Below are 27,650 nucleotides of genomic sequence, written 5' to 3' on the forward strand. Positions count from 1 at the left end.
GGTATGGGCCGGCACATTGCAGAGCCGTGAGTGCAGTGTGCAATGCAGGGCTAATGAAGAGCAGAATCAGATAAGAGACTGTTACAAGTTGTATTGTAATGGATAATGATTTGGCCAGAGACCCAAAAAGCCCTTCTAAAATAAATGGTGCTTGCTGACAGACAGTTTGAAAGTTTGGCTGACCCAGTTTTTGGTGAAATGTGAAATGTAAATGAATCCAAGCAGCCAAAGAGGGTTTGACTGGAGGGTGGGACGGTGAAGAAGGATTTTGTGGGAGGATTGGTTGAGGGGGGGGGAGCTCTGCACCGTAAGAGATGGACTTTTCAAGTCAGGCCCCTCACGTTTATTGTCGTCACCTTAACCCTGGAATGTATCTTACCTCTTCCTGGTGGTAGAGAGGCACTTCCTGGACATTCCTGGGACTTTGGAGTGTAATTGCTGTGGTTAAAGGAGTGGGAGAAGCCTGAAAACTAGGCTTCCTCCAGACCTCAGTGTCTAGACTCCCCCTACCTCTGGTTCTCTCTCTCTCTCAAGGCCAGAGCTGTGTTCTCAGAGACCAACCCAAATGTCTCTCTTTCTCTCTCTCCTTGTCTCTCTCTCTCTCTCTCTCTCTCTCTCTCTCTCTCTCTCTCTCTCTCCTTGTCTCTCTCTCTCTCCTCTCTCTCTCTCTCTCTCTCTCTCGTCACAGGGACCAACCCAAGTGTCCCTCTCTCTCTGTCTCTGTCTCCTTTCTTATACCCTTATCATACTATTGTGCCAACCCAAACCATACTGGATGGCTTATTCACTATTGTGCCGACCCAAACCATACTGGATGGCTTATTCACTATTGTGCCGACCCAAACCATACTGGATGGCTTATTCACTATTGTGCCGACCCAAACCATACTGGATGGCTTATTCACTATTGTGCCGACCCAAACCATACTGGATGGCTTATTCACTATGGTGCCGACCCAAACCATACTGGATGGCTTATTCACTATTGTGCCGACCCAAACCATACTGGATGGCTTATTCACTATTGTGCCGACCCAAACCGTACTGGATGGCTTATTTTATTTCCTTTCTTGCACGGTTCCAGCAACAAGGGTTAAAGTGTAACCAGGCCAGTGCAGTATAGCTCGACTTGCCTCGGCTTAGTAGTCTCTTTTCCCCCCTCTGGCTCTGTGCTTCCCCTACAGGTCAATGCACCTCAAGCACCGGCAGTCACAGCCTCTGAGAGAGACTAAGTTGATTGAAAGATCTATAGTGAGAGACTGAAGACCAGATGCCAGGGCTTGCTCATTGAACACTTCCCCCCCAAAATTCTGTTCCATCCCGGGTACACATAATGTAAACATCTTTTTTCACTCTCTCTCTCTCTTCCCAACGCCTTCCATACATTTAAATTCTAATCACAGCTCTTTGAAGGCATGCTGTTGTCTGCCAGCCTCTCATTACTTGATAATCCACATGCAGGGAGGGCAGGCCGGGGGACCGAACTAAACTGAGCTATGTTATTGTTGTCCTTGTGTGAGGCGCTGCAGAACTATAGACCTGCTCTTGATTACTAGCGATGAAGGCCCACATTTTTGGCATGACATCAGTGTCTGAGGCAGGCAGGCAGAAGGAAGGGAAGGAGCCCTGGTCTGTACAGGCTCAGGCCTCACATGCTCTTCTAATTACTCTCTCCTGGAGTTATTGATGGGTGTCTGCTTCAGTATTACAGAACAAAGACCAGACTCTGGAGCAGGAGGTTCACCTCTATAGCTCCACTCTGCTCCTCATGTCTGGATCAGGAGGTTCACCTCTATAGCTCCACTCTGCTCCTCATGTCTGGATCAGGAGGTTCACCTCTATAGCTCCACTCTGCTCCTCATGTCTGGATCAGGAGGTTCACCTCTATAGCTCCACTCTGTTCCTCATGTCTGGATCAGGAGGTTCACCTCTATAGCTCCACTCAGCTCCTCATGTCTGGATCAGGAGGTTCACCTCTATAGCTCCACTCTGCTCCTCATGACAGGATCAGGAGGTTCACCTCTATAGCTCCACTTTGCTCCTCATGTCTGGATCAGGAGGTTCACCTCTATAGCTCCACTCTGCTCCTCATGTCTGGATCAGGAGGTTCACCTCTATAGCTCCACTCTGCTCCTCATGTCTGGATCAGGAGGTTCACCTCTATAGCTCCACTCTGCTCCTCATGTCTGGATCAGGAGGTTCACCTCTATAGCTCCACTCTGCTCCTCATGTCTGGATCAGGAGGTTCACCTCTATAGCTCCACTCTGCTCCTCATGTCTGGATCAGGAGGTTCACCTCTATAGCTCCACTCAGCTCCTCATGTCTGGATCAGGAGGTTCACCTCTATAGCTCCACTCTGCTCCTCATGTCTGGATCAGGAGGTTCACCTCTATAGCTCCACTCTGCTCCTCATGTCTGGATCAGGAGGTTCACCTCTATAGCTCCACTCTGCTCCTCATGTCTGGATCAGGAGGTTCACCTCTATAGCTCCACTCTGCTCCTCATGTCTGGATCAGGAGGTTCACCTCTATAGCTCCACTTTGCTCCTCATGCCGGTAACGATCACACGTTACAGTACAATACGCAGGGCCAGTGTTGTTGAACGCTCAGCAGGACATAACGTTATGGAACGTTCAGATAGAAATACATTATATAGAACATGCCTTTCTAACTTGTAGAATAAGGTATCAGGTCTGCTCTATTCTTGACATTTCTCTCTGCAATGTTCCACGTTTGCTTTTTAAGTTGCGTGGGAGGTGACCTGGAATGGGAAGTGAGCCATTATGAAATGATTATGATCACAACAACAATAGCCACCACAGCTGCAATATGCAACTTACTTTTTTGTGGTTTCCCAATAGTTTTTTCCAGGTCTGTTTCATGGGTAATTGATTCACAATGATGTGGAAATAATTTTCAGTTGCTGGGACTTCTCAGAAGTTATCAGGTGATTGCTGATTTGATGTTTCCTTAAACCATTTCCCACCAGTCTCCTAATGTAGCTGCTACACCTAGTACAGTCCTTTACATGATGTTTTGTTCCATGAATCTTTCAGCTTTTCTACTGATTGTTGCTACTCTGAAACGTCAATAAGGTGTGTACTGTCATTAAAGAGAACATTGATGTTCTGTATCCACAGGCATAAAGAGCCTCACTAGAGACCAGTCACTTCTCACCTAGCTGTCGTTAATGGACATTCCTGTGAATGTACTGGTAGTTCAGTCAATGGGTACTGTGGTCTGGTTTGCACAGGTGTGCTGCACAGATAAGACATTTAGAATAACATTGTGGGTCAAAGGTCAGCTACCAACTTAAAATACCCATGTGGCCTAAGAGGTACCAAGCTAAGGTCATGACCATTATCAATCATTTGAAGTCAACGTGTGGTTATCTTCGTAGGCTTTAGAGCTCTTATGTTTGCTTTGCAGTGGGACACGTTACGCTCATTGGAGGGATCGGTGGTTAGAACAGGAAGACGGATGGAACCAGTTTCCTCGTTGAGAACACAACCATGCAACATATGTAACCTGACACCAAATTCTTGGTATGGAGAGAGAGAAATCAAAGTTTGACGTGTTTCGCATCGTTGGGCGGCTCGTTCATTCTCACTTTATAATCCACTTCTCACAAGCCGCACAGATCCCTTGTGACAACACATACTGTAGGAATTTGTTACAAAGTCACGCTGGTTGAACAGCTGTATATTAACTCGTTACTCTAGTCACTCCTCTGTCAGCACCACTGTCATAGCAGAGTGGGTGAGTTGCAGGAGAGGATGGGCAGGCCCTCGCTTCAGTCTCCTCTGACCCAGGAGGGTTAATCATGTTTTAGTAAGCACACTCTGATGTGGTCTGCTTTGATACGGCAGGCACTGTCTGTCTGTCTGTCTGTCTGTCTGTCTGTCTGTCTGTCTGTCTGTCTGTCTGTCTGTCTGTCTGTCTGTCTGTCTGTCTGTCTGTCTGTCTGTCTGTCTGTCTGTCTGTCTGTCTGTCTGTCTACATTTGCTCTCTCCTCTGGCTTTGACACACTCTTCTGAACAAACAACCCCCCCCCCTCACACACACACACACACACACACACACACACACACACACACACACACACACACACACACACACACACACACACACACACACACACACACACACACTTCTATCGTTCCAGTGAAGAGAGAGGAGGAGTGTGTGGAATGTTCTACCCTGACATGTTGTGAGTAAATAGGCCTGATTGGTAAGCAGCAGCAACAGTGGATGGACAGACAGACAGACAAACAGACTGCGTGTGAAATGGCACCCTATTCCCTACATACCGCACTACAAGGGCTCAAAGGGCTTGAGTCAAGAGTAGTGCACTATGCAGGGGCTAGGGTGCCATTTGGGACATAGCCAACGAGACAAACAGTACAGCTGCACCTGGGAATCTTGGACCCAAACGGAGCAGGCAGCACATTCATCATGTGTCCTACCCCCACGCATGGGATGGGATAGACAGACTGGGAAGCATACAACAGTAGCCGCCTGGGTCTGGTCTGCAGACCTCTGCTTGTAGTTCCACTGTAGTTCCAAACAGTTCACGTTTTGACTCCTCACAATGACAAACTGGCACCCAGCACTGTGCTCTGAGGCAGACCTGGGTTCAAATAGTCTTTATTTTTTCTCTTTCTGATACTCTGCTCGAGTGACATAGAGTATGGAAAAGTACTTGCGGATGAATATGAAAATCTGAGTATTGCAAAAGGATTTTACATTGATCAGAAATAAATGTTGTCCCGAAACACACATGCATGACAAGTATTCTTCCTCATTTGAACTTTCTCTTTCATGGCTTTCCAGACTGTTCTCCTCTGTCAGCAACCAGACTCACACAGACTGACAGACAGACACAACTAGTTGTCCTGCCTTAGATGCATGATGTATGTTTATACTGGGTGTTTTCACCCCCTGTTTATCTTCTATGTCAACATACAGTTACAGAGAGAGCAACTGGTGCTCTGCCCAGTAGAGTGGTGTAAAGTGCTGCTGGTTCTGGTGGTGTGGAGTGGTGTAAAATGGTGCTGGTCCCGGTGGTCTGTAGTGGCGTAAAGTGGTGCTGGTCCCGGTGGTCTGTAGTGGTGTAAAGTGGTGCTGGTCCCGGCGGTCTGTAGTGGTGTAAAGTGGTGCTGGTCCCTGTGATCTGTAGTGGTGTAAAGTGGTGCTGGTCCCTGTGGTCTGTAGTGGTGTAAAGTGGTGCTGGTCCCGGTGGTCTGTAGTGGTGTAAAGTGGTGCTGGTCCCAGTGGTCTGTAGTGGTGTAAAGTGGTGCTGGTCCCAGTGGTCTGTAGTGGTGTAAAGTGGTGCTGGTCACGGTGGTCTGTAGTGGTGTAAAGTGGTGCTGGTCCCGGTGTTCTGTAGTGGTGTAAAGTGGTGCTGGTCCCAGTGGTCTGTAGTGGTGTAAAGTGGTGCTGGTCCCGGTGGTCTATAGTGGTGTAAAGTGGTGCTGGTTCCGGTGGTGTGGAGTGGTGTAAAGTGGTGCTGGTCCCGGTGGTCTGTAGTGGTGTAAAGTGGTGCTGGTCCCGGTGGTCTGTAGTGGTGTAAAGTGGTGCTGAAACTTAAGAATGGGAAGCATCGACATTGCGCACATAGATCTACCACTTCTTAGACTAATTTCTATGTGAATTTGTCCGGGTCGCCCCAAAAACGTACATATTGCAGCTTGAACTTAACTCAAATATTAACTCACAGAGCATTTCACTCTTAGCCTATAACAAACCAACCCCCTAAAAAAAGGAAGCTTTTTTGTGCTTTGCTCCATCCAATCCTATCCACGGCTATTTGTTACCCTCTTTTCTCATCCTCTCCCCCCTTTTCTGTTTCCCTCCTCAACGGACTGAAGCCCAGGGTGCATTTTTAGTGCCCTCCCATAGAGGTCCCTTAGCTCCTGTTATGATCCTTATTTATGTATCCTGTTACAAATGGAAGTGGTGTCAGGGTCCGGTGAGCAAGGCTGCTCCAGTATTTTCCCTTTCAGTTGTGACTGTCTGACAAACTGAGGGATGACTGGACTGGACAGACACTTCTTCTCCGCTGAATGTTGTGTTTTGTTTGAGGCCCATGTCTGTCTGAAGACTCTGGGCCTGCTTGGTTGATTTATTGCAAATTGGGGGTAGAGTAATGTCCCTGTCCCTGACCACTCTCTCACACCAGCAGTGTGTGTGTGTGTGTTTGTGTGTGTGTGTGTGTGTGTGTGTGTGTGTGTGTGTGTGTGTGTGTGGGTGTGTGTGCGTGCGTGCGTGCGTGCGTGTAAAAGTCAACTCTCAACAATAACAACAGGACATCATTATTATAAGGTGATATTATATTATATTATAAGGTGATATTTGATGAACATGGTCATTATGTGGTGGAAGCCTGTCAATCTGTCCCACAGATAAACAATCTCCACAGGTTGTCTTATCCAAGCATGACTGGAATGTGTTTTATTCAAGCATGGCTGGAATGTATCTTATCCAAGCATGACTGGAATGTATCTTATCCAAGCATGACTGGAATGTGTCTTATCCAAGCATGGCTGGAATGTATCTTATCCAAGCATGACTGGAATGTGTCTTATCCAAGCATGGCTGGAATGTATCTTATCCAAGCATGGCTGGAATGTATCTTATCCAATTATGACTGGAATGTATCTTATCCAAGCATGACTGGAATGTGTCTTATCCAAGCATGGCTGGAATGTATCTTATCCAAGCATGACTGGAATGTGTCTTATCCAAGCATGGCTGGAATGTATCTTATCCAAGCATGGCTGGAATGTATCTTATCCAAGCATGACTGGAATGTGTCTTATCCAAGCATGACTGGATTGTATCTTATCAAAGCATGGCTGGAATTGACTTATCCAAGCATGGCTGGAATGTATCTTATCCAAGCATGGCTGGAATGTATCTTATCAAGGCATGGCTGGAATATGTCTTATCCAAGCATGACTGGAATGTGTATTATCCAAGAATGGCTAGAATGTATCTTATCCAAGCATGACTGGAATGTGTCTTATCCAAGCATGGCTGGAATGTATCTTATCCAAGCATGACTGGAATGTGTATTATCCAAGCATGGCTGGAATGTATCTTATCCAAGCATAGCTGGAATGTGTCTTATCCAAGCATGGCTGGAATGTGTCTTATCCAAGCATAGCTGGAATGTGTCTTATCCAAGCATGGCTAGCATGTGTCTTATCCAAGTATGACTGGAATGTGTATTATCAAAGCATGGCTGGAATGTGTCTTATCCAAGCATGGCTGAATTGTATCTTATCGAAGCATGACTGGAATGTGTCTTATCCAAGTATGATTGGAATGTGTTCCATTCTCCTAATATTCAGTGGTTGTGTGCATGTTGTGTCGATCAACATGTCGTTGTTTCCACAGTCAACTGAGCTCTGCTAATTATTTGAACACTTAGCAACCGCCTATAGATACAGAACCCTCCATCACACAGACAGTTAGACACGGCAGATGAGAACAACCCAGTAAAAGAAAGAACACACTTGTTCAGTATATCTCTCTGTTGTTATCTGGCTTTGGTTCAACTGTAGATCATGTCTGTCATTATTTGGAATATCATTATTTTGACTTCATAGCAATCTGAAATGAATGGATATCTTCACTTTGTGTTCATATCAGATGTTGTTGAACTTTCTGCTCATACAGTGTTGGTAACTTTGCATGAATGGGGGAATCTGTCTGTGTCCTCATAGTGTATGTCTGCAGTGCAGCTGGAGCTAGGTCAGAGGCACTCCAACATTAGTGACAATCTGGTTAGCATTATCTACATGTCAAGGAAAGGAAAGATCCCTTGTCTGCCACTATTGATGTTCTGTAGTTCCATCTCTCCCCCCTCACTTTTCATCCCTCGCTCATTTCATTCATATGACTTGGTTTGGATTTGGTATTATGGGAAGTGGGGATTTTTCTTAATGTCTGGTGTTGTGTTTCTATGGTGATGTCCTTGCTGTCTCTCTCCTAAAGAGTTAGTTATCTCTTCCTAACTGGACCAACATACTGCTCCTCACATGAGTCACTCTCTTTAGAGGCTTATAGAATTCTAAAGAGGATAGGGAAACATCAGTGAGGAAGTTTTTTCCCACTCTTGGGGGTGATGTGCAGGACAGATGGATATGGGTCTGTGCAGTCAGTCTTGTGGCAAAAAGAAGAGAATAACATAACTGGAATGGCAGATGTGTGTCTAACCTAGATAGAGGAAGAGGGGAGGGAGAGCCGCAGCACTGCCTGCCATGGCAAAGACAGAACTAGCCCCATCTTTCATTTGTTCCCTGGTATTTTTATGACAACTCATCAGGTTCATGTGCAACGGGCCCATTCTTGTAACCAAACACAGAGCTGCAGAAACAAGCATCTCTCTCTCTTTCTCTCTCTCTCTCTCTCGCTCTCGCTCTCGCTCAATTCAACTCTCTCTCTCTCTCTGTCTCTCTCCAGCTCTGGGACAGATCATGCTGTATGTGGATGGAATGAACGGCCTCATAAGTCACAACGAAACCGTCCAATGGCTTTACACACTCGTTGGATCCAAGGTACAGTACGAAGTTCCCTGCAAAGGAAATATTATTGTACTTTTGCATTTGACCATAAAACAACTGTAAAACATGCAAGACCAACCTCCCTGGTGGTGTGACAGCTCTCCCCAATCCTCTGATGGCCAGGTCAATCTATTTTCTCCCCCAATCCCTCTCTATCTGTCCCCTCTGTCCTCTCTCTCCTTCTCTCTCTCTCTCTCTCTATCTGTCCCCTCTCCTCTCTCTCTCTCTCTCTCTCTCTTTCGCTCTCTCTCTCTCTCTGTCTCTCTCTGTCCCCTCTCTCCTTCTCTCTCTCTGTTCCCTCTCTCCTTCTCTCACTCTCTCTGTCCTCTCTTTCTCTCTTGCCCACTCTATCTCTGTCCTTTCTATCTCTGTATTTCTCTCTCTCTCTCCCTCTTTCTCCTCTGGGCGAGAGTGTCTCTGTATTTCCTGCTCTAACCGATTCTTCTCTCCTCTGCTCCTTCTTCCTGGCCAACTGTAACACACAGCATGTTTTTGATCATGTCCCGTTCAGGCACTCACTTTATTACACACAGATCTTCACATCCCTTCCTTTTTTTCTCTGTCTTTCTCTGTCTTTCTTTCTCTTTTCTGGCTTTACATTCTGGCTGTACCATGCCTCGGCATTATTCACCCCAACAAGTACAATCCCTGTTCCCTTATTTCCTATACATCCTCTATCAGGCCATTATCTCAACCACTCAGGGCTGTCAGAGCAGGAAAACCTCTTATTGGGCACTATGTAATGACACATTGAAACCCTATCAGTGGTTAACATGCATGCTGCACCTCGTTAGTCACATTTAAACCCTATCAGTGGTTAACATGCATGCTGTACCTCGTTGGTCACATTTAAACCCTATCAGTGGTTAACATGCACGCTGCACCTCGTTGGTCACATTTAAACCCTATCAGTGGTTAACATGCATGCTGCACCTCGTTGGTCACATTTAAACCCTATCAGTGGTTAACATGCATGCTGTACCTCGTTGGTCACATTTAAACCCTATCAGTGGTTAACATGCACGCTGCACCTCGTTGGTCACATTTAAACCCTATCAGTGGTTAACATGCACACTGTACCTCGTTGGTCACATTTAAACCCTATCAGTGGTTAACATGCACGCTGCACCTCGTTAGTCACATTTAAACCCTATCAGTGGTTAACATGCACGCTGTACCTCGTTGGTCACATTTAAACCCTATCAGTGGTTAACATGCACGCTGCACCTCGTTGGGCACATTTAAACCCTATCAGTGGTTAACATGCACGCTGCACCTCGTTGGTCACATTTAAACCCTATCAGTGGTTAACATGCACGCTGCACCTCGTTAGTAACATTTAAACCCTATCAGTGGCTAACATGAATGCTGTACCTCGTTGGTCACATTTAAACCCTATCAGTGGTTAACATGCATGCTGCACCTCGTTGGTCACATTTAAACCCTATCAGTGGTTAACATGCACGCTGCACCTCGTTAGTAACATTTAAACCCTATCAGTGGCTAACATGAATGCTGTACCTCGTTGGTCACATTTAAACCCTATCAGTGGTTAACATGCACGCTGCACCTCGTTAGTAACATTTAAACCCTATCAGTGGCTAACATGAATGCTGTACCTCGTTGGTCACATTGAAACCCTATCAGTGGTTAACATGCACGCTGCACCTCGTTGGTCACATTTAAACCCTATCAGTGGTTAACATGCACGCTGCACCTCGTTGGTCACATTTAAACCCTATCAGTGGTTAACATGCACGCTGTACCTCGTTGGTCACATTTAAACCCTATCAGTGGTTAACATGCATGCTGCACCTCGTTAGTCACATTTAAACCCTATCAGTGGTTAACATGCACGCTGCACCTCGTTGGTCACATTTAAACCCTATCAGTGGTTAACATGCACGCTGTACCTCGTTGGTCACATTTAAACCCTATCAGTGGTTAACATGCATGCTGCACCTCGTTGGTCACATTTAAACCCTATCAGTGGTTAACATGCATGCTGTACCTCGTTGGTCACATTTAAACCCTATCAGTGGTTAACATGCACGCTGCACCTCGTTGGTCACATTTAAACCCTATCAGTGGTTAACATGCACGCTGCACCTCGTTAGTAACATTTAAACCCTATCAGTGGCTAACATGAATGCTGTACCTCGTTGGTCACATTTAAACCCTATCAGTGGTTAACATGCATGCTGTACCTCGTTGGTCACATTTAAACCCTATCAGTGGTTAACATGCACGCTGCACCTCGTTGGTCACATTTAAAGCCTATCAGTGGTTAACATGCATGCTGCACCTCGTTGGTCACATTTAAACCCTATCAGTGGTTAACATGCATGCTGTACCTCGTTGGTCACATTTAAACCCTATCAGTGGTTAACATGCATGCTGCACCTCGTTGGTCACATTTAAACCCTATCAGTGGTTAACATGCACGCTGTACCTCGTTAGTCACATTTTAACCCTATCAGTGGACAGGAAAATAATTCTATGAAATGTAAGCATTCACTACTGTAAGTCGCTCTGGATAAGAGCGTCTGCTAAATGTAAAGATAATGGTTAACATGCATGCTGCATGCATGCTGCACCTCGTTAGTCACATTTAAACCCTATTAGTGGTTAACATGCATGCTGCACCTCGTTAGTCACATTTAAACCCTATCAGTGGTTAACATGCATGCTGTACCTCATTGGTCACATTTAAACCCTATCAGTGGTTAACATGCACGCTGCACCTCGTTGGTCACATTTAAACCCTATCAGTGGTTAACATGCATGCTGCACCTCGTTAGTAACATTTAAACCCTATCAGTGGCTAACATGAATGCTGTACCTCGTTGGTCACATTTAAACCCTATCAGTGGTTAACATGCACGCTGCACCTCGTTGGTCACATTTAAACCCTATCAGTGGTTAACATGCACGCTGCACCTCGTTGGTCACATTTAAACCCTATCAGTGGTTAACATGCATGCTGTACCTCGTTGGTCACATTTAAACCCTATCAGTGGTTAACATGCATGCTGCACCTCGTTAGTAACATTTAAACCCTATCAGTGGCTAACATGAATGCTGTACCTCGTTGGTCACATTTAAACCCTATCAGTGGTTAACATGCACGCTGCACCTCGTTGGTCACATTTAAACCCTATCAGTGGTTAACATGCACGCTGCACCTCGTTGGTCACATTTAAACCCTATCAGTGGTTAACATGCATGCTGTACCTCGTTGGTCACATTTAAACCCTATCAGTGGTTAACATGCATGCTGCACCTCATTATTCACATTTAAACCCTATCAGTGGTTAACATGCATGCTGCACCTCGTTGGTCACATTTAAACCCTATCAGTGGTTAACATGCATGCTGTACCTCGTTGGTCACATTTAAACCCTATCAGTGGTTAACATGCATGCTGCACCTCATTAGTCACATTTAAACCCTATCAGTGGTTAACATGCATGCTGTACCTCGTTGGTCACATTTAAACCCTATCAGTGGTTAACATGCACGCTGCACCTCGTTGGTCACATTTAAACCCTATCAGTGTTTAACATGCACGCTGCACCTCGTTGGTCACATTTAAACCCTATCAGTGGTTAACATGCACGCTGCACCTCGTTGGTCACATTTAAACCCTATCAGTGGTTAACATGCACGCTGCACCTCGTTGGTCACATTTAAACCCTATCAGTGGTTAACATGCATGCTGCACCTCGTTAGTCACTGATGCCAAGGATGTTATGGCGCCTATACAGTTATAACATGCAGAAGGAGATTGGTATGGTCCCTGGTGCATAAAACCTGTTCTGCTCTGCTCTGCTCTGCTCTGCTGTGTGTGTGTGTGTGTTTGTGTGTGTGTGTGTGTGTGTGTGTGTGTGTGTGTGTGTGTGTGTGTGTGTGTGTGTGTGTGTGTGTGTGTGTGTGTGTGTGTGTGTGTGTGTGTGTGTGTGTGTGTGTGTGTGTGTGTGTGTGTAGTTCCGTCTGGTAGTGAAGACAGCTCTGAAACTGTTACTGGTGTTTGTGGAGTACACTGAACCCAACACTGCCCTGCTCATCCATGCTGTCAACACCGTGGACACCAAGAGAGGTAGGAAAGACCAGACCACTACCCTACACACACACACACACACCACACACAAACACCACACACACACATTGTAGACACCACGGGAGGTAAGTGTGTGTGTTTATTGAAGAAGACTGTAACTCTCTCCTCTGGTGGGGTTTAGTTACCTGCCTCTGTAAAAGCTCCACATTGTGTCCTCTCCAGTAGTGGGGGGAGGTGTGTGTGTCTCCACTCTGTCTAAGCCCATCACTGCTGTGGCTGTGTAAAGGAGAGAGAACCTGATACCAGGAGCTCTGGGTGAGACTGAGATGGTCCATGACCCCACTGTCTGACTGCAGCGCTGCCTCACACACACACACACACACACACACACACACACACACACACACACACACACACACACACACACACACACACACACACACACACAGACACACTGCTACTACTACCCTGGAAACTGTTCAGGACACTTGAGCTGACTCCAACTAGTCCAACTGTACACGATCTACTACTGATATCATTACTGTTTCAACTTCTATTAGTCTAATATTACACGATCTACTACTGATATCATTACTGTTTCAGCTTCTATTAGTCTAATATTACACGATCTACTCCTGATATCATTACTGTTTCAGCTTCTATTAGTCTAATATTATACAATCTACTACTGATATCATTACTGTTTCAGCTTCTATTAGTCTAATATTATACAATCTACTACTGATATCATTACTGTTTCAGCTTCTATTAGTCTAATATTATACAATCTACTACTGATATCATTACTGTTTCAGCTTCTATTAGTCTAATATTACATGATCTACTCCTGATATCCATATGGTTCCATTCAAAGTGTATTTTATATATATATGGTTAATTTGAATGCAGAGCATAGTTGGATTGTGGTACCTTTGGACCGAATGTGTGGTGAATGCTTTGTGGTGCAGGCTGTAAGCTGTGGTCCAATGCCATGGAGATTCTGGAGGAGAAGGATGGGGTGGACACAGAGCTGCTGGTGTATGCCATGACCCTCATCAACAAGGTCGGTCTCTCTTTATTCCTCTCTCTCTCTTCATCTCTTTTTCACTCTCTCTCTACATCTTTTTCTCTCTCTACATTTGACTCGCATCTCTTTGTCTTTTATTTCTTTCTCTCTTTCTACATCTCTCTCTCTCTCTCTCTCTCTCTCTACATCTCTCTCTTTACAACTCTTTTTCTCTCTCTCTCTCTCTCTCTCTCTCCCTCTCTCTCTCTCTCTCTCTCACTCTCTCTCTCTCCCCCTCCCAAATGATGACATTTGTGTTTTTGTTTCAGACTCTAGCAGGCCTGCCTGACCAGGACTCATTCTATGACGTGGTGGACTGTTTGGAGGAGCAGGGCATGGAGGCCATGTCTCAGAGACACCGTAGCAGGAAGGGAACAGACCTAGACCTCATGGAGCAGTTTAACATTTACGAGGTACCTCCACCTCCTCGGCTTAGTGGAATTCACTTCCTGGCTTAGCCACTTAACTAGTTTGTTGTAGAAACACTACCAGAGCGCTATAGGTGCAAAACTTGGTCAAATATACAAATAAATACTTGACAAGCTTGATATAGTTGGTCCTCAATGGGACCAATGGAATAGTCCTAAAGTGTTGACCCGTGTCTGCTAGGGACCTCATGTCCCCTGCTAGTCTAACTGTTCCCTGTTGTGCCTCCAGACTGCTCTGCGCCACGAGGACGGGGACGACGAGAGCCAGCCGCCTACCGTGGGTCGGAAGAACCGGCGGCGTGCCAGCGTGGGGGGCACCAACGACCGGCGAGGCCTGGAGAGGAGACGAAGCCGGAGACACTCCCTCCAGAACGGGAGAGGCCTCACCTCGGCCCCCGCTTCCCCCAGCAGCCCTCACTCTCACGGGGGACACAACGGTAGCTTCCTGCCCTTCGGAGGCCAGGGCATCGACGACGTCAGCGAGAGGTGAGTTGGAGCAGAGGAGAGTGGGTGTTGGGGGGGGGCAAACAGGAGAAGGGGAGGGGGAGAGGTAGAGAGTGTGAATGGGTTAAAGGGAGAAGCATATCCCTGCTTCTGTTGTTAACTGAAACTTGCCAATATGATCTTAAATGGTCAGCTGAAATTGTTCGGTTTATTTTTCCTTCACTACCCAGAGAAGTCAGCTGTGAGGAACGGGAAAACACACAGATGATTCTGGATCCACGATACAGTTCAGAACAGGAAAGGGTTTGACTGCCAGTGTTGTATTACGTTACAGTCTTAGACAGATGTGTGTGTTCCAACCAGAGCCAATATGAATGAAGAATGTCATTATATAGTAATACAAGAGAGACAGAGCATGGGCTGCTGTTTCAAAGTGACGTTTAGATTCATCTTCAGACTGTCAATGTTTTGTGACCTCGTGGAGCTGCTGAAGGAAATAGGAAGCTTCTCTAAACAGTGATAGGAGTTATTAGGAGTTATTAGGAGTTATTATTAGTTATTACTGTGCTCGTGTCCCAAATGGCACCCTATTACCTATGTAGTGCACTACTTTTGGCAGTAAAGGTACCATTTGGGATGCATCCCTGTATGTGTCCTATCTGTCACAAGTCATGTTTCCCTTTGAGGGAGTGTTTGTTGAATTTATAGTACAGTATAGTACATCTAATATGATAAGAAGTTCTCTGTTAGCCACCACAGGTACATTACATTTAAACATGTTGGCCATTTGGCAGACGCTCTTCTCCAGAGTGACTTACAGTCGGTGCATTCAACTAAGTTAAATAAGGCAACCACATATCACAGTCATTACAAACCTTACTCATAACCTTCCTGTTTCAAGATGAAGGACCAATGATGTAAAACTATACTACAGTGCCTTCAGAAAGTATTCATTCCCCTTGACTTATTACACATTGTGTTGTGTTTCAGCCTGAATTCAAAAGTCAATACATTTTTTTCTCTCTCTCATCCATCTCCACACACTACCCCATAATGACCAAGTGAAAACATGTTTTTAGAAATGTTTGCAAATGTATTGAAATTTAAATACTGCAATATGTAATTTACATAAGTATTCACACCCCTGAGTCAATACTTTGTTGAAGCAGCTTTGGCAGCGATTTCAGCTGTGAATCTTTCTGGGTAAGTCTCTAAGAGCTTTCCACACCTGGATTGTGTAACATTTGCCCATTATTCTTTTCAAAATTCTTCAAGCTCTGTCAAATTGGTTGTTAATTATTGCTAGACAACAATTTTCAGGTCTTGCCATAGATTTTAAAACAGATTTGTAAGTCTAAACTGTAACTGGGCCACTCAGGAACATTCACTGTCTTCTTGCTAAGCAACTCCAATGTAGATTTGGCCTTGTTTTAGGTTATTGTCCTTCTGAAAGATGAATTCATCTCCCAGTGTCTGGTGATAAGCAGACTGAACTAAGTTTTCCTCTAGGACTTAGCTCCATTCAATTAATTTTTTATCCTGAAAAATGATAAGCATACCCATAACATGATGCAGCCACCACTATGCTTAAAAATATGGAGATTGGTACAATGTGTTGTATTAGATTTGCCCCAAACATAAAACTTTATATTCAGGACAAAAAGGGAATTGCTTTGCCACATTTTTTGCAGTATTACTTTAGTGCCTTGTTGCAAACAGGATGCATGTTTGGGAATATTTTTATTCTGTACAGGCTTCCTTTTCACTCAGTCAATTAGGTTAGTATTGTGGAGTAACTACAATGTTGTTGATCCATCCTCATTTTCCTCCTATCACAGCCATTAAACTCTGTAACTGTTTTAAAGTCACCATTGGCCTCATACTTTGTAGTGACTGGGTGTATTGATACACCACCCAAAGTGTAATTAATATTCACCATGCTCAAAGGGATATTCAATGTCTGCTTTTTTATTTTGACCTATCGACCAATAGGCGCGAGGCATTGGAAAACCTCCCTGGTCTTTGTGGTTAAATAGGTTTTTCAAATTCACTGCTCTACTTAGGGACCTTACAGATAAGTGTTTGTGTGGGGTACAGAGATGAGGTAATCATTCAAAAATCATGTTAAACTGTCACAGTTGTCGAAAGGAGAAGCGGACCAAAGTGCAGCGTGTGTGTCGTTCCACATTTTATTTACACTGTGAAACTATGCAATACATATAAATAAACTGAATGACCAAAAAAATTAACTGAATGACAAAAACAACAAACCGTAACGCAGAGGTGAAACATACACTGACTCAAAGATAATCTCCCACAAACCCAGGTGGAAAAAAACCCTACTTAAGTATGATCTCCAATTGGAGACAACGAGGACCAGCTGCCTCTAATTGGAGATCATCCCAAACAAAACCAACATAGAAATACAAAACTAGAACATGAACATAGAAATAGAAAACATAGAAAAACACCCCCTGTCACGCCCTGACCTACTCTACCATAGAAAATAACATCTTACTATGGTCAGAACGTGACATAAACACTATTATTGCACACAAAGCAACGTATTATGTGACTTGTTCAGCACATTTTTACTCCTGAATTTATTTCAGCTTGCCATAACAAAGGGATTGAATACTTATTGACTCAGACATTTCAGCTTTTCATTTTTAATCAATTTGTTAAAAAAATATATATATTCAGGCTGTAGCACAACAAAATGTGGAAAAAGTCAAGGGGTGGGAAAGTCAAGGCACAGTGTGATGGCTACCTTTCACCCTGCCACACACAGCATCATACTGTCCACCGTTAGTAATGACAGTTCGTTTTAACTTGCATTTCTGCTAGCATTTCTGCTAGCGCTCCAGTTCGGTTCTGCAGATAGTTCAATTGAACCCAGAGGGTTATATGATACTGACTCCCACCAGTCCAGTCCACCACACACAGGAAATTCAGACCGCCTTTGAAGATCAGTGTTTTCCATATCTGTAATGAAACACAGGCGGGTGGGTCAGAGGAAACTTGACAGCACAATGGGACTAGAAAAACTCTCGTATGCATATGATGTATGCGACAATCCTTTATCAATTAAAACCCTCCAGATATGACCACACAGTCACAGTCTAGTCAATGGTTGTGTCCCAAGTGACACCATTCTCCTACACTGTGCACTACTTTTGACCAAAGCCCATATGGCTCTGGTCAAAAGTAGTGCACTATATAGGGAATAGGGTGCCGTTTGGGATGTACACTATGATCATTGATCAACCTCTGGTCCAGGGACTGTTACTGGTCCCTAAGATGTTACTGGCTGGTCCAGAGCTGCTGGTGTATGCCAGATGGTTAGCTGACATTGATTTAGTCAGTTCTCATGCAGTTTTTTAACGTTATCAAGCACTGTATGTAATGAATTAAATGAGGACATACTAACTAAAAGCTATGAACCTCTTTGAACTATACTGCCTTGTGTACACATTTTTACGTCCCTTGTCAGTTTTGACAGGACGTGCTGTGTGTACTGCATTCTGTCTGTCAGTTCTTTGTCTCTTTTTCTAGACAGTTTTCTACTGTATTTTGTTCATGTTGTCTGTTGCAATTTTTCCTCCTTTTCCTCTTTCTACTCTTTCCCGTCTATTTTCTCCCTCCCCTCCCCTCCATCCATCCCTCCACCCCTCCTTTTCAGAGAGGAGGAAGAGGATGAGGAGGAAGAGGAGGAGGAGGATGAGGAAGATGATGAGACCACTAGAAAGGGCTTCCACAGGTATTTCAGGAAAACAGGTTTTCTCCCAATAGAACCTCTTCTTCCGTGTCTTTCTTTCAGTCTTGTCCTCCATCCATCTCTCCCTTACTGGACGATAGATAGTGTTGTTAACCCTGTATGGGTGTGTTATTGGAAACGTGTAATGTATTCCCCTTGGATATACCCCACCCCCTTTGTTTGTTACTCTGTTGTTTTAGCATGGTGCCCGTGCAGGCAGTAGAGGACTCCTCTAGCTTGTGTTCTCCTTTTCACTGTATGGTCAACCTCATCCCTGATGCCTCAGCCGCCTCAGAGAGAGAGAGTGTGGCCATGGCCAGCCCTATGGCCCCTGTGTCCACCCCCCCTAGAAACACTGGCTCTAACCCCCAGGATGTCTCTCCCAGTCCCAGATCTACTTCCCTGGTCATAGCGCTGGGCTGGGGGAGACTGCCAGGCACTGCCCACCCTCTGGGCCAACAGCACAGCACCTCTGTAACCTCCTCTTCCTCCCTCTCCTGCTCCTCCTCCCCCTCGAGGGGACGTAGTCAGTCCTACCTCCAACCGCCCAAGCCCCTCCCCCTCCCCCCTGACGTGGACCTGAGCCAGGTGTCTGCCTCTGCTGGGTACGAGGAGTGTGTTGAGAGGGGTGTGGCCAGACAACAGCGCTACAGGTAGAGGTGCAGCAGCAACAGGAGCTATACAGTTCACTACTTCACCTCTGGCATTACATTCACTATGAAGGAATACCTCCCCAACTCTTAAATATACACTGTCATCCCTCAACACTGGTGTCTGTGTCTTCATGTCTGCCTGGCTTGCTCCCTTACAATCCACTTGGCTGAGAAGCTGCCGTACTGAATGTCTTTTGGACAGGGGTATAGACAGTGTTAATGTCTACCGTGTCAGACAGATTCTGTGTTGTCGAGTCATATTTGCTTTCCGTGGCCTACGAGGCACTTGTAGATGGTCTTCCTCATGCATGTTATGTATGCTTTAGCTTGTGTCCAGTTGAACACATCTTTAGCTTGCCTCGGCATTCCTTTGGCCTTTAAAGGCCCAGTGCAGTAAAACATTTGATTTTCCTGTGTTGTATATATATTTCCACACTGTGAGGTTGGAATAATACTGTGAAATTGTGAAAATAATGAAAATACCCTTTTAGTGTAAGAACTGAAATCGGCCTGAAATCTCCGCCTGTTTTGATGGGATGATTTGGCCTGCCTGGCGACATCACCAGGCGGTAAATGAGTTTCAGAAATGAAACACCACATGTACATTTAACCATTCGTTAGAAAAAATTACAATGCATAGTCTTGGCATTAGGGCTCTGCTCCTTCAGGCTGGCTCACTGCCAGAGCCAAGCGTCATATGAAGATGATCAAATAACTGCAGGCAGTGAGCACGACATGCTATATCAAATCCCCTGAAGGGAGAAACACAGAACCCGCAGGTGGAGGCTGGGGTGCTGGTGGGATATCAGAATCAGCAAGCATAGCGAGTAACAGCTAGTTACAGCAACAACGACAGCAAGAGACACCAGTTCATGCATTCACGTGCCATCCAGCATCCAGGAAGCATGTGTACAACTGGTCAACTTAAATAGACTGAATGGAAGTATAGTGTGAATCCAATTGGTGCAATATCTGCTGATGTCACCACACTGGGGTTTCCCTTCTGAACCGGCTCCACTTTATTAATAGACCAATAAGAAAGAGATTTACAAACCTCTCTGCCAATAACAGCTAGTTTTCATTTTCCCCCTCCGTACTCAAACCACTCCCAGATAGTCCTAGCTAAATTCTTGCTTGAGAAATTGCTCTTCCCTAAGAAGCTATTTTTGTTTATTTTTGACCATTTGAACTGAAAAACAATCACTGTGAGGTACTTAATAGTTACCCAGAAATGATTTGATGTTGAGATAAAAACGTCTGCATTGGGCCTTTTAAAGATAGTTTAACACCAGGTGCCCAGTAGGCTGCTACATTTTCCTGTCCGCTGTGTTTTATTTTATGTTGCTTCTATCATCCATCCCGGATGGCACGCATACACACAAAAAAAAGAAAGAGAAGAGTTTGAACAAAGACGTATCATTTACTTGACTGAGTCAGCTGCTAGATGTGCAACTCCAGTTGAGAACACTACGTTTTCCTGACATTTACTGCTCATCTGTCTTTCATTGTGGCGTTGCACCACAGTTAAACCAAGACATGCCTAGAAAATAAAATTCAAAAATGAAAACGCACCATAACTCACATTTGAGTGTCTCTTAGATGTCTGTGTAATGTTGTGTGGAGCTGCAGCAACAGAGATAGGATGGAAAGTAGTGTTGCCATATTGTGAACAGACCAGGCCAGAAGTGCCTCAGTGTGTAGGCCTACAGTAGAGCACTCCCTACCTCCTATCCCATATCATCCTAGTCTTAATGACACACCAGGAAGTAGAGGTCTTTGAACTGTGGGCTTTATGGGAATTAAAAAAAGGTTTGATTGTTTTTAAAGAGTATGTAGAGTCTGTGTCGGTGGGGGGAGGGGCAGAAATATTCTCTTGCTTCTTGGAATCACCATGTATCTTGCTACTATCCTTCAGTCAATCGTTCTCCAGACTTCTGTTTTCTTTGTGTTTAACCCTTGCATGCTTCTTTCCTTCATTACAATTTGTACTTGACTGTCCCTCTCCTCTCTCTCTCCTCACTGTTTCCCTTCAGCAGCCAAACAGCTGTATTCTATACATCTAGAGCACCCGTTAGTGCTGGAAGGTAAGACTTAGCCTCCAGGTTAATACTAGTCTTATAGTCTTATAGGTAAGACTTAGCCTCCAGGTTAATACTAGTCTTATAGTCTTATTGGTTAGACTTAGCCTCCAGGTTAATACTAGTCTTATAGTCTTATTGGTAAGACTTAGTCTCCAGGTTAATACTAGTCTTATAGTCTTATAGGTAAGACTTAGCCTCCAGGTTAACACTAGTCTTATAGTCTTATTGGTTAGACTTAGCCTCCAGGTTAATACTAGTCTTATAGTCTTATAGGTAAGACTTAGCCTCCAGGTTAATACTAGTCTTATAGTCTTATTGGTTAGACTTAGCCTCCAGGTTAACACTAGTCTTATAGTCTTATTGGTAAGACTTAGCCTCCAGGTTAATACTAGTCTTATAGTCTTATTGGTTAGACTTAGCCTCCAGGTTAACACTACTCTTATAGTCTTATTGGTTAGACTTAGCCTACAGGTTAATACTAGTCTTATAGTCTTATAGGTAAGACTTAGCCTCCAGGTTAATACTAGTCTTATAGTCTTATTGGTTAGACTTAGCCTCCAGGTTAACACTAGTCTTATAGTCTTATTGGTTAGACTTAGCCTCCAGGTTAACACTAGTCTTATAGTCTTATTGGTTAGACTTAGCCTACAGGTTAATACTAGTCTTATAGTCTTATAGGTAAGACTTAGCCTCCAGGTTAATACTAGTCTTATAGTCTTATTGGTTAGACTTAGCCTCCAGGTTAACACTAGTCTTATAGTCTTATTGGTTAGACTTAGCCTACAGGTTAATACTAGTCTTATTGTCTTATTGGTTAGACTTAGCCTCCAGGTTAATACTAGTCTTATAGTCTTATTGGTAAGACTTAGTCTCCAGGTTAATACTAGTCTTATAGTCTTATAGGTAAGACTTAGCCTCCAGGTTAACACTAGTCTTATAGTCTTATTGGTAAGACTTAGTCTCCAGGTTAATACTAGTCTTATAGTCTTATAGGTAAGACTTAGCCTCCAGGTTAATACTAGTCTTATAGTCTTATTGGTTAGACTTAGCCTCCAGGTTAATACTAGTCTTATAGTCTTATAGGTAAGACTTAGCCTCCAGGTTAATACTAGTCTTATAGTCTTATTGGTTAGACTTAGCCTCCAGGTTAACACTAGTCTTATAGTCTTATTGGTAAGACTTAGCCTCCAGGTTAATACTAGTCTTATAGTCTTATTGGTTAGACTTAGCCTCCAGGTTAACACTAGTCTTATAGTCTTATTGGTTAGACTTAGCCTACAGGTTAATACTAGTCTTATAGTCTTATAGGTAAGACTTAGCCTCCAGGTTAATACTAGTCTTATAGTCTTATTGGTTAGACTTAGCCTCCAGGTTAACACTAGTCTTATAGTCTTATTGGTTAGACTTAGCCTACAGGTTAATACTAGTCTTATAGTCTTATAGGTAAGACTTAGCCTCCAGGTTAATACTAGTCTTATAGTCTTATTGGTTAGACTTAGCCTCCAGGTTAACACTAGTCTTATAGTCTTATTGGTTAGACTTAGCCTCCAGGTTAATACTAGTCTTATAGTCTTATTGGTAAGACTTAGTCTCCAGGTTAATACTAGTCTTATAGTCTTATAGGTAAGACTTAGCCTCCAGGTTAACACTAGTCTTATATTCTTATAGGTAAGACTTAGCCTCCAGGTTAACACTAGTCTTATAGTCTTATTGGTTAGACTTAGCCTACAGGTTAATACTAGTGTTATAGTCTTATTGGTTAGACTTAGCCTCCAGGTTAATACTAGTCTCATAGTCTTATTGGTTAGACTTAGCCTCTGCTATCTTAGGGCATCTATTTAGATACTGTACACGCAGGGGGGGGGGGTTGAGGGGAATTCGGTTCCCTTTAGTGAAACAAATTTCTACATGAAACAAATTTCTACATTTCTAAATGTTACTTTTAGCTGAATTCCTAGTGATTTGACAGTGGTGATCTGGACACCCTGGAGATTTAAATGATTCATCAGTGCTTTCTAGCTGTATCAAACACACCATGACATGGCAGTGAACACTGCTGCTGCATGCTGAGCACCTCTTGGAATGCAACGCTGCTTGCTTCACTATCTCATTCAACAGAGCCAGTTGTTTAGGGGTCAGCAGGGTTGTTTAGGGGTCAAAAGCAGCAGGGTTGTTTAGGGGTCAGCTCTGCTCTTGAGTACAGTCATTTCCTCCCTTAAGTTGAATCCCACTCAAGTCTCGCTGCTCTTGGCTGCGTGCTTGTCTTGGGTGTCTGGCGACTGCCTTTCAGGACCTCCACAGGCAGAGGAAGTGTCCCAAAGCATACCCTATCCCTTATATTTCATGTTTAAAAATATATATTTTACCAGGCAAGTCAGTTAAGAACAAATTCTTATTTACAATGACAGCCAACCGGGGAACAGTGGGTTAAACTGCCTTGTTCAGGGGCAGAACGACAGATTTTTACCTTGTCAGCTCGGGTATTCAATCCAGCAACCTTCCGGTTACTGGCCCAACACTCTAACCACTAGGCTACCTGCTGGTTACTGGCCCAACACTCGAACCACTAGGCTACCTGCTGGTTACTGGCCCAACACTCGAACCACTAGGCTACCTGCTGGTTACTGGCCCAACACTCGAACCACTAGGCTACCTGCTGGTTACTGGCCCAACACTCTAACCACTAGGCTACCTGCTGGTTACTGGCCCAACACTCTAACCACTAGGCTACCTGCTGGTTACTGGCCCAACACTCTAAACCACTAGGCTACCTGCTGGTTACTGGCCCAACACTCTAACCACTAGGCTACCTGCCGCCCCTTATATAGTGCAATACCTTTGACCACAGCCCGTAGGGCACTATATTGGGACTTATTTCCATTGTGGTCCTCTTGAGACAAGATGACTAGACAAGACCGAACACAGTATGGCAGTGAAGTAATAAAACAAAAACATAGAAGAAGAACATCTATCTCATCATTCCAGTTACATCACAGGGGTTATTCATATGGGCACAGAGGACATCAAACATATTTTTACTGTATATTTAAAGCTGTCCAGAGAGGACGTTGTTTTTATAGGCAGGTGTCTGGTCTTTTTTGACACCATACTTTGAGTTAGTGAATGTCACACAGTGACCGAATCAGAGTCAAAAGTTGGGTTGAGTCCCAAATGGCACCCTATTCCCTTTATAGTGTGCTACTTTTGACAAGGGCCCATAGGGCTCTGGTTAAAAGTACTGCACTATATAGGGAATAGTGTCCCATTTGAGACACACATCCTTAGTGTTGTGAATTATAACCGTGAATAACAATGTTTCCTCTTCCTGTTGTTTCCAGCCGACACATAGGCCACGTCATGGTGCTCCCTGGCAGGTCCCAGGGTGTAGCCAGCGCCCCCACCACCCCTGTACACCGCTCCCAGGGTGTAGCCAGCGCCCCCACCACCCCTGTACACCGCACCCTTGCCACCTCAGGGGGCCCACAGCTGGACTCCAAGCCTGACAGGTCAGCACTCAATCAATCAATCAATCAATCAGTCAATTAAATAAGCCACCTCTGTGTATGAGTTCCAGACCTGGATTGAAATATTATTTATTTTCTTTCAAATAATTTAGGTGCGCTTGTTTTAGCTTGCCCAGCGTAGTAGGACCAATGGAATAGTAATATGGTCTTCCTCTGTTTGGTTACCCAGACCTTCTCTGGGGAGCTTGTTGTCCTCCTCCTACAGACAACACCAGGAGTCTCTGACCGCAGAGAGAGAGAGGAGGAGACAAGAGAGGGAGGAACGACTGCAGAAAATCGAGAGGGAGGAGAGGAACCGCTTCAAGTGAGTCCCAACCTGCATCACATCACACTACTCATAGATGGAATTATCCTTTTCACGTTTACATTGCAGTTCAGTTCCCTCATTAAAAGTCCCAAACCAATTAACCAGAATCAAACACGGAACTACCTTGTCCACAGCTTTATACACTTATCTGGAGTGATGTAGTTTTGTCTGGGATGAATAAGAGTCTGAGCCTTGTTCCACAATATATCAGACGAGTTGGAGATGTTTAGAGACTGGACATACTTGTCTGTCTGTCTGTTTATTATGGTCATCAGTCAGGGACATACTGTGGATCTAAGGAGGAGATACATGGTCTGCATCCCAAATGGAGCTCTACTGGGCCATAGGTCTCTGGTCAAAAGTAGGGCACTTATTATGGGATATGGTGCAATTTGGGGTGCAGCCATGGAGACGTTGGTTGGGCAGAAAACAAAGTCCTGCTGGCCTGTCTTTTACTTGTTTTCTATGGCCATATAAAGAGCTGGATGTCAGACGGAGCGCTGGAAAGCTCCTCTGGTCTGTGTGTCTCCTCTGTCATGTCAGACTATTTCTCTCCCACCGTATCTACAACTATTCACACTCATTGGTTAACTAAGGATGTCTTTTAAAAAGGTACTATAGAATGTGAATGAAAACAAATATGAATTAATATGCACAATAAGATATAGATCTCACATTCTTTACACATACTGTCTGTCTCTCTCTCTCTCTCTCTCTCTCTCACACTCACTTACTTGGAACATTATCAGTCGGGATTACATGGACAAGAGGGAAGAGACAAGACAGGCCAGAGAAGAGAGGTATGTTGTCTACTTTCATTTCTAATATACAAATAGACACAGTGCTCTCTAGCAATGTAGATTCTAGAATCATTCAGATAGACACAGTGCGTTATATCAATTAAGATTCTAGAATCATTCAGATAGACACAGTGCTCAATATAAATGTAGATTCTAGAATCATTCAGATAGACACTGTGCTCTATATAAATGTAGATTCTAGAATTATTCAGATAGACACAGTGCTCTATATCAATCTAGATTCTGGAATCATTCAGATAGACACTGTGCTCTATATAAATATAGATTCTAGAATTATTCAGATGGACACAGTGCTCTATATCAATCTAGATTCTGGAATCATTCAGATAGACACAGTGCTCTATATAAATGTAGATTCTGGAATCATTCAGATAGACACAGTGCTCTATATAAATGTAGATTCTGGAATCATTCAGATAGACACAGTGCTCTATATAAATGTAGATTCTAGAATCATTCAGATAGACACAGTGCTCTATATAAATGTAGATTCTAGAATCATTCAGATAGACACTGTGCTCTATATAAATGTAGATTCTAGAATCATTCAGATAGACACTGTGCTCTATATAAATGTAGATTCTAGAATCATTCAGATAGACACAGTGCTCTATATAAATGTAGATTCTAGAATCATTCAGATAGACACTGTGCTCTATATAAATGTAGATTCTAGAATCATTCGGCTGTAATAAGTACAACAGAAAGACTCTGACATGAGGGACTAATATGCCTTGAAACCTTTTTGAGGAGAATTGTTAGCAGATGTAGAACAAGTCAGGCTCAGCCTCTGGGCTGAAATATAGGTGTCAGGCCCCCTCTAGACCTGCTGCTGTGCATTAAGACAACTACAACTGAATGGGACGAGGTGTGGAATTGGCTTTAAGTCATGGATACGGTCCAGATAAGGTAGGCTATGTGTAATGTACCACCTTCCAGACATATGTAGGATCAGTGTTATTTAAAACAGGAATCCTAGGTTATGTCTGCTGCCTTTTTGAAATGTATGTCCAGTAAATTGATAGGATTTTCAGTCCCGTACCTCTGACTGAATAGAGTGTGACGTCTAAATCAAGATGAAACGCTGTTATCAGACCCATCTGTGGAGAAGTCCAGGTAGTTTTCTGTAGCTATCTTCAACATTTATGTGTCAATGAAGCACCTGGAGAAATCCGAGAAGCATCCCAGAGTCCCAGACATTTGGCCACTGTTTCAGAAAAGGAAGTGTGAGGGAACTGAATCCAGTATATTACTGGTAGGGGTGGCAGTAGCCTCGAGGTTAGAGAAGTATACTGAATCCAGTATATTACTGGTAGGGGTGGCAGTAGCCTCGAGGTTAGAGAAGTATACTGAATCCAGTATATTACTGGTAGGGGTGGCAGTAGCCTCGAGGTTAGAGAAGTATACTGAATCCAGTATATTACTGGTAGGGGTGGCAGTAGCCTCGAGGTTAGAGAAGTATACTGAATCCAGTATATTACTGGTAGGGGTGGCAGTAGCCTCGAGGTTAGAGAAGTATACTGAATCCAGTATATTACTGGTAGGGGTGGCAGTAGCCTCGAGGTTAGAGAAGTATACTGAATCCAGTATATTACTGGTAGGGGTGGCAGTAGCCTCGAGGTTAGAGAAGTATACTGAATCCAGTATATTACTGGTAGGGGTGGCAGTAGCCTCGAGGTTAGAGAAGTATACTGAATCCAGTATATTACTGGTAGGGGTGGCAGTAGCCTCGAGGTTAGAGAAGTATACTGAATCCAGTATATTACTGGTAGGGGTGGCAGTAGCCTCGAGGTTAGAGAAGTATACTGAATCCAGTATATTACTGGTAGGGGTGGCAGTAGCCTCGAGGTTAGAGAAGCAGGAATCTTCTCCTACCCCCATGAGATAGAGATGATATAACAATAGACCTAAACAGGTGGAGTAACATCCTTATTGAAG

At 44.1% G+C, this 27,650-nt stretch overlaps 1 protein-coding gene across 1 annotated transcript in view; it reads left to right on the top strand.

Annotated features, from left to right (window-relative positions):
- The window catches only part of LOC115177013 (FH1/FH2 domain-containing protein 3), a 227,461-nt gene that overhangs the window by 182,671 nt on the left and 17,140 nt on the right, over window positions 1-27,650 (top strand). Inside the window, exons 6-16 of the mRNA XM_029737456.1 lie at window positions 8,471-8,565; window positions 12,559-12,670; window positions 13,600-13,694; window positions 13,967-14,110; window positions 14,355-14,611; window positions 18,252-18,329; window positions 18,713-18,979; window positions 21,013-21,063; window positions 24,399-24,566; window positions 24,754-24,888; window positions 25,641-25,691. Of these exons, the coding sequence (XP_029593316.1) occupies window positions 8,471-8,565; window positions 12,559-12,670; window positions 13,600-13,694; window positions 13,967-14,110; window positions 14,355-14,611; window positions 18,252-18,329; window positions 18,713-18,979; window positions 21,013-21,063; window positions 24,399-24,566; window positions 24,754-24,888; window positions 25,641-25,691 (1,453 nt within the window). The remainder of the gene's footprint in view (window positions 1-8,470; window positions 8,566-12,558; window positions 12,671-13,599; window positions 13,695-13,966; window positions 14,111-14,354; window positions 14,612-18,251; window positions 18,330-18,712; window positions 18,980-21,012; window positions 21,064-24,398; window positions 24,567-24,753; window positions 24,889-25,640; window positions 25,692-27,650) is intronic.

The sequence above is a fragment of the Salmo trutta genome, chromosome 37, assembly GCF_901001165.1.
Source record: "Salmo trutta chromosome 37, fSalTru1.1, whole genome shotgun sequence".
Lineage (NCBI taxonomy): Eukaryota > Metazoa > Chordata > Actinopteri > Salmoniformes > Salmonidae > Salmo > Salmo trutta.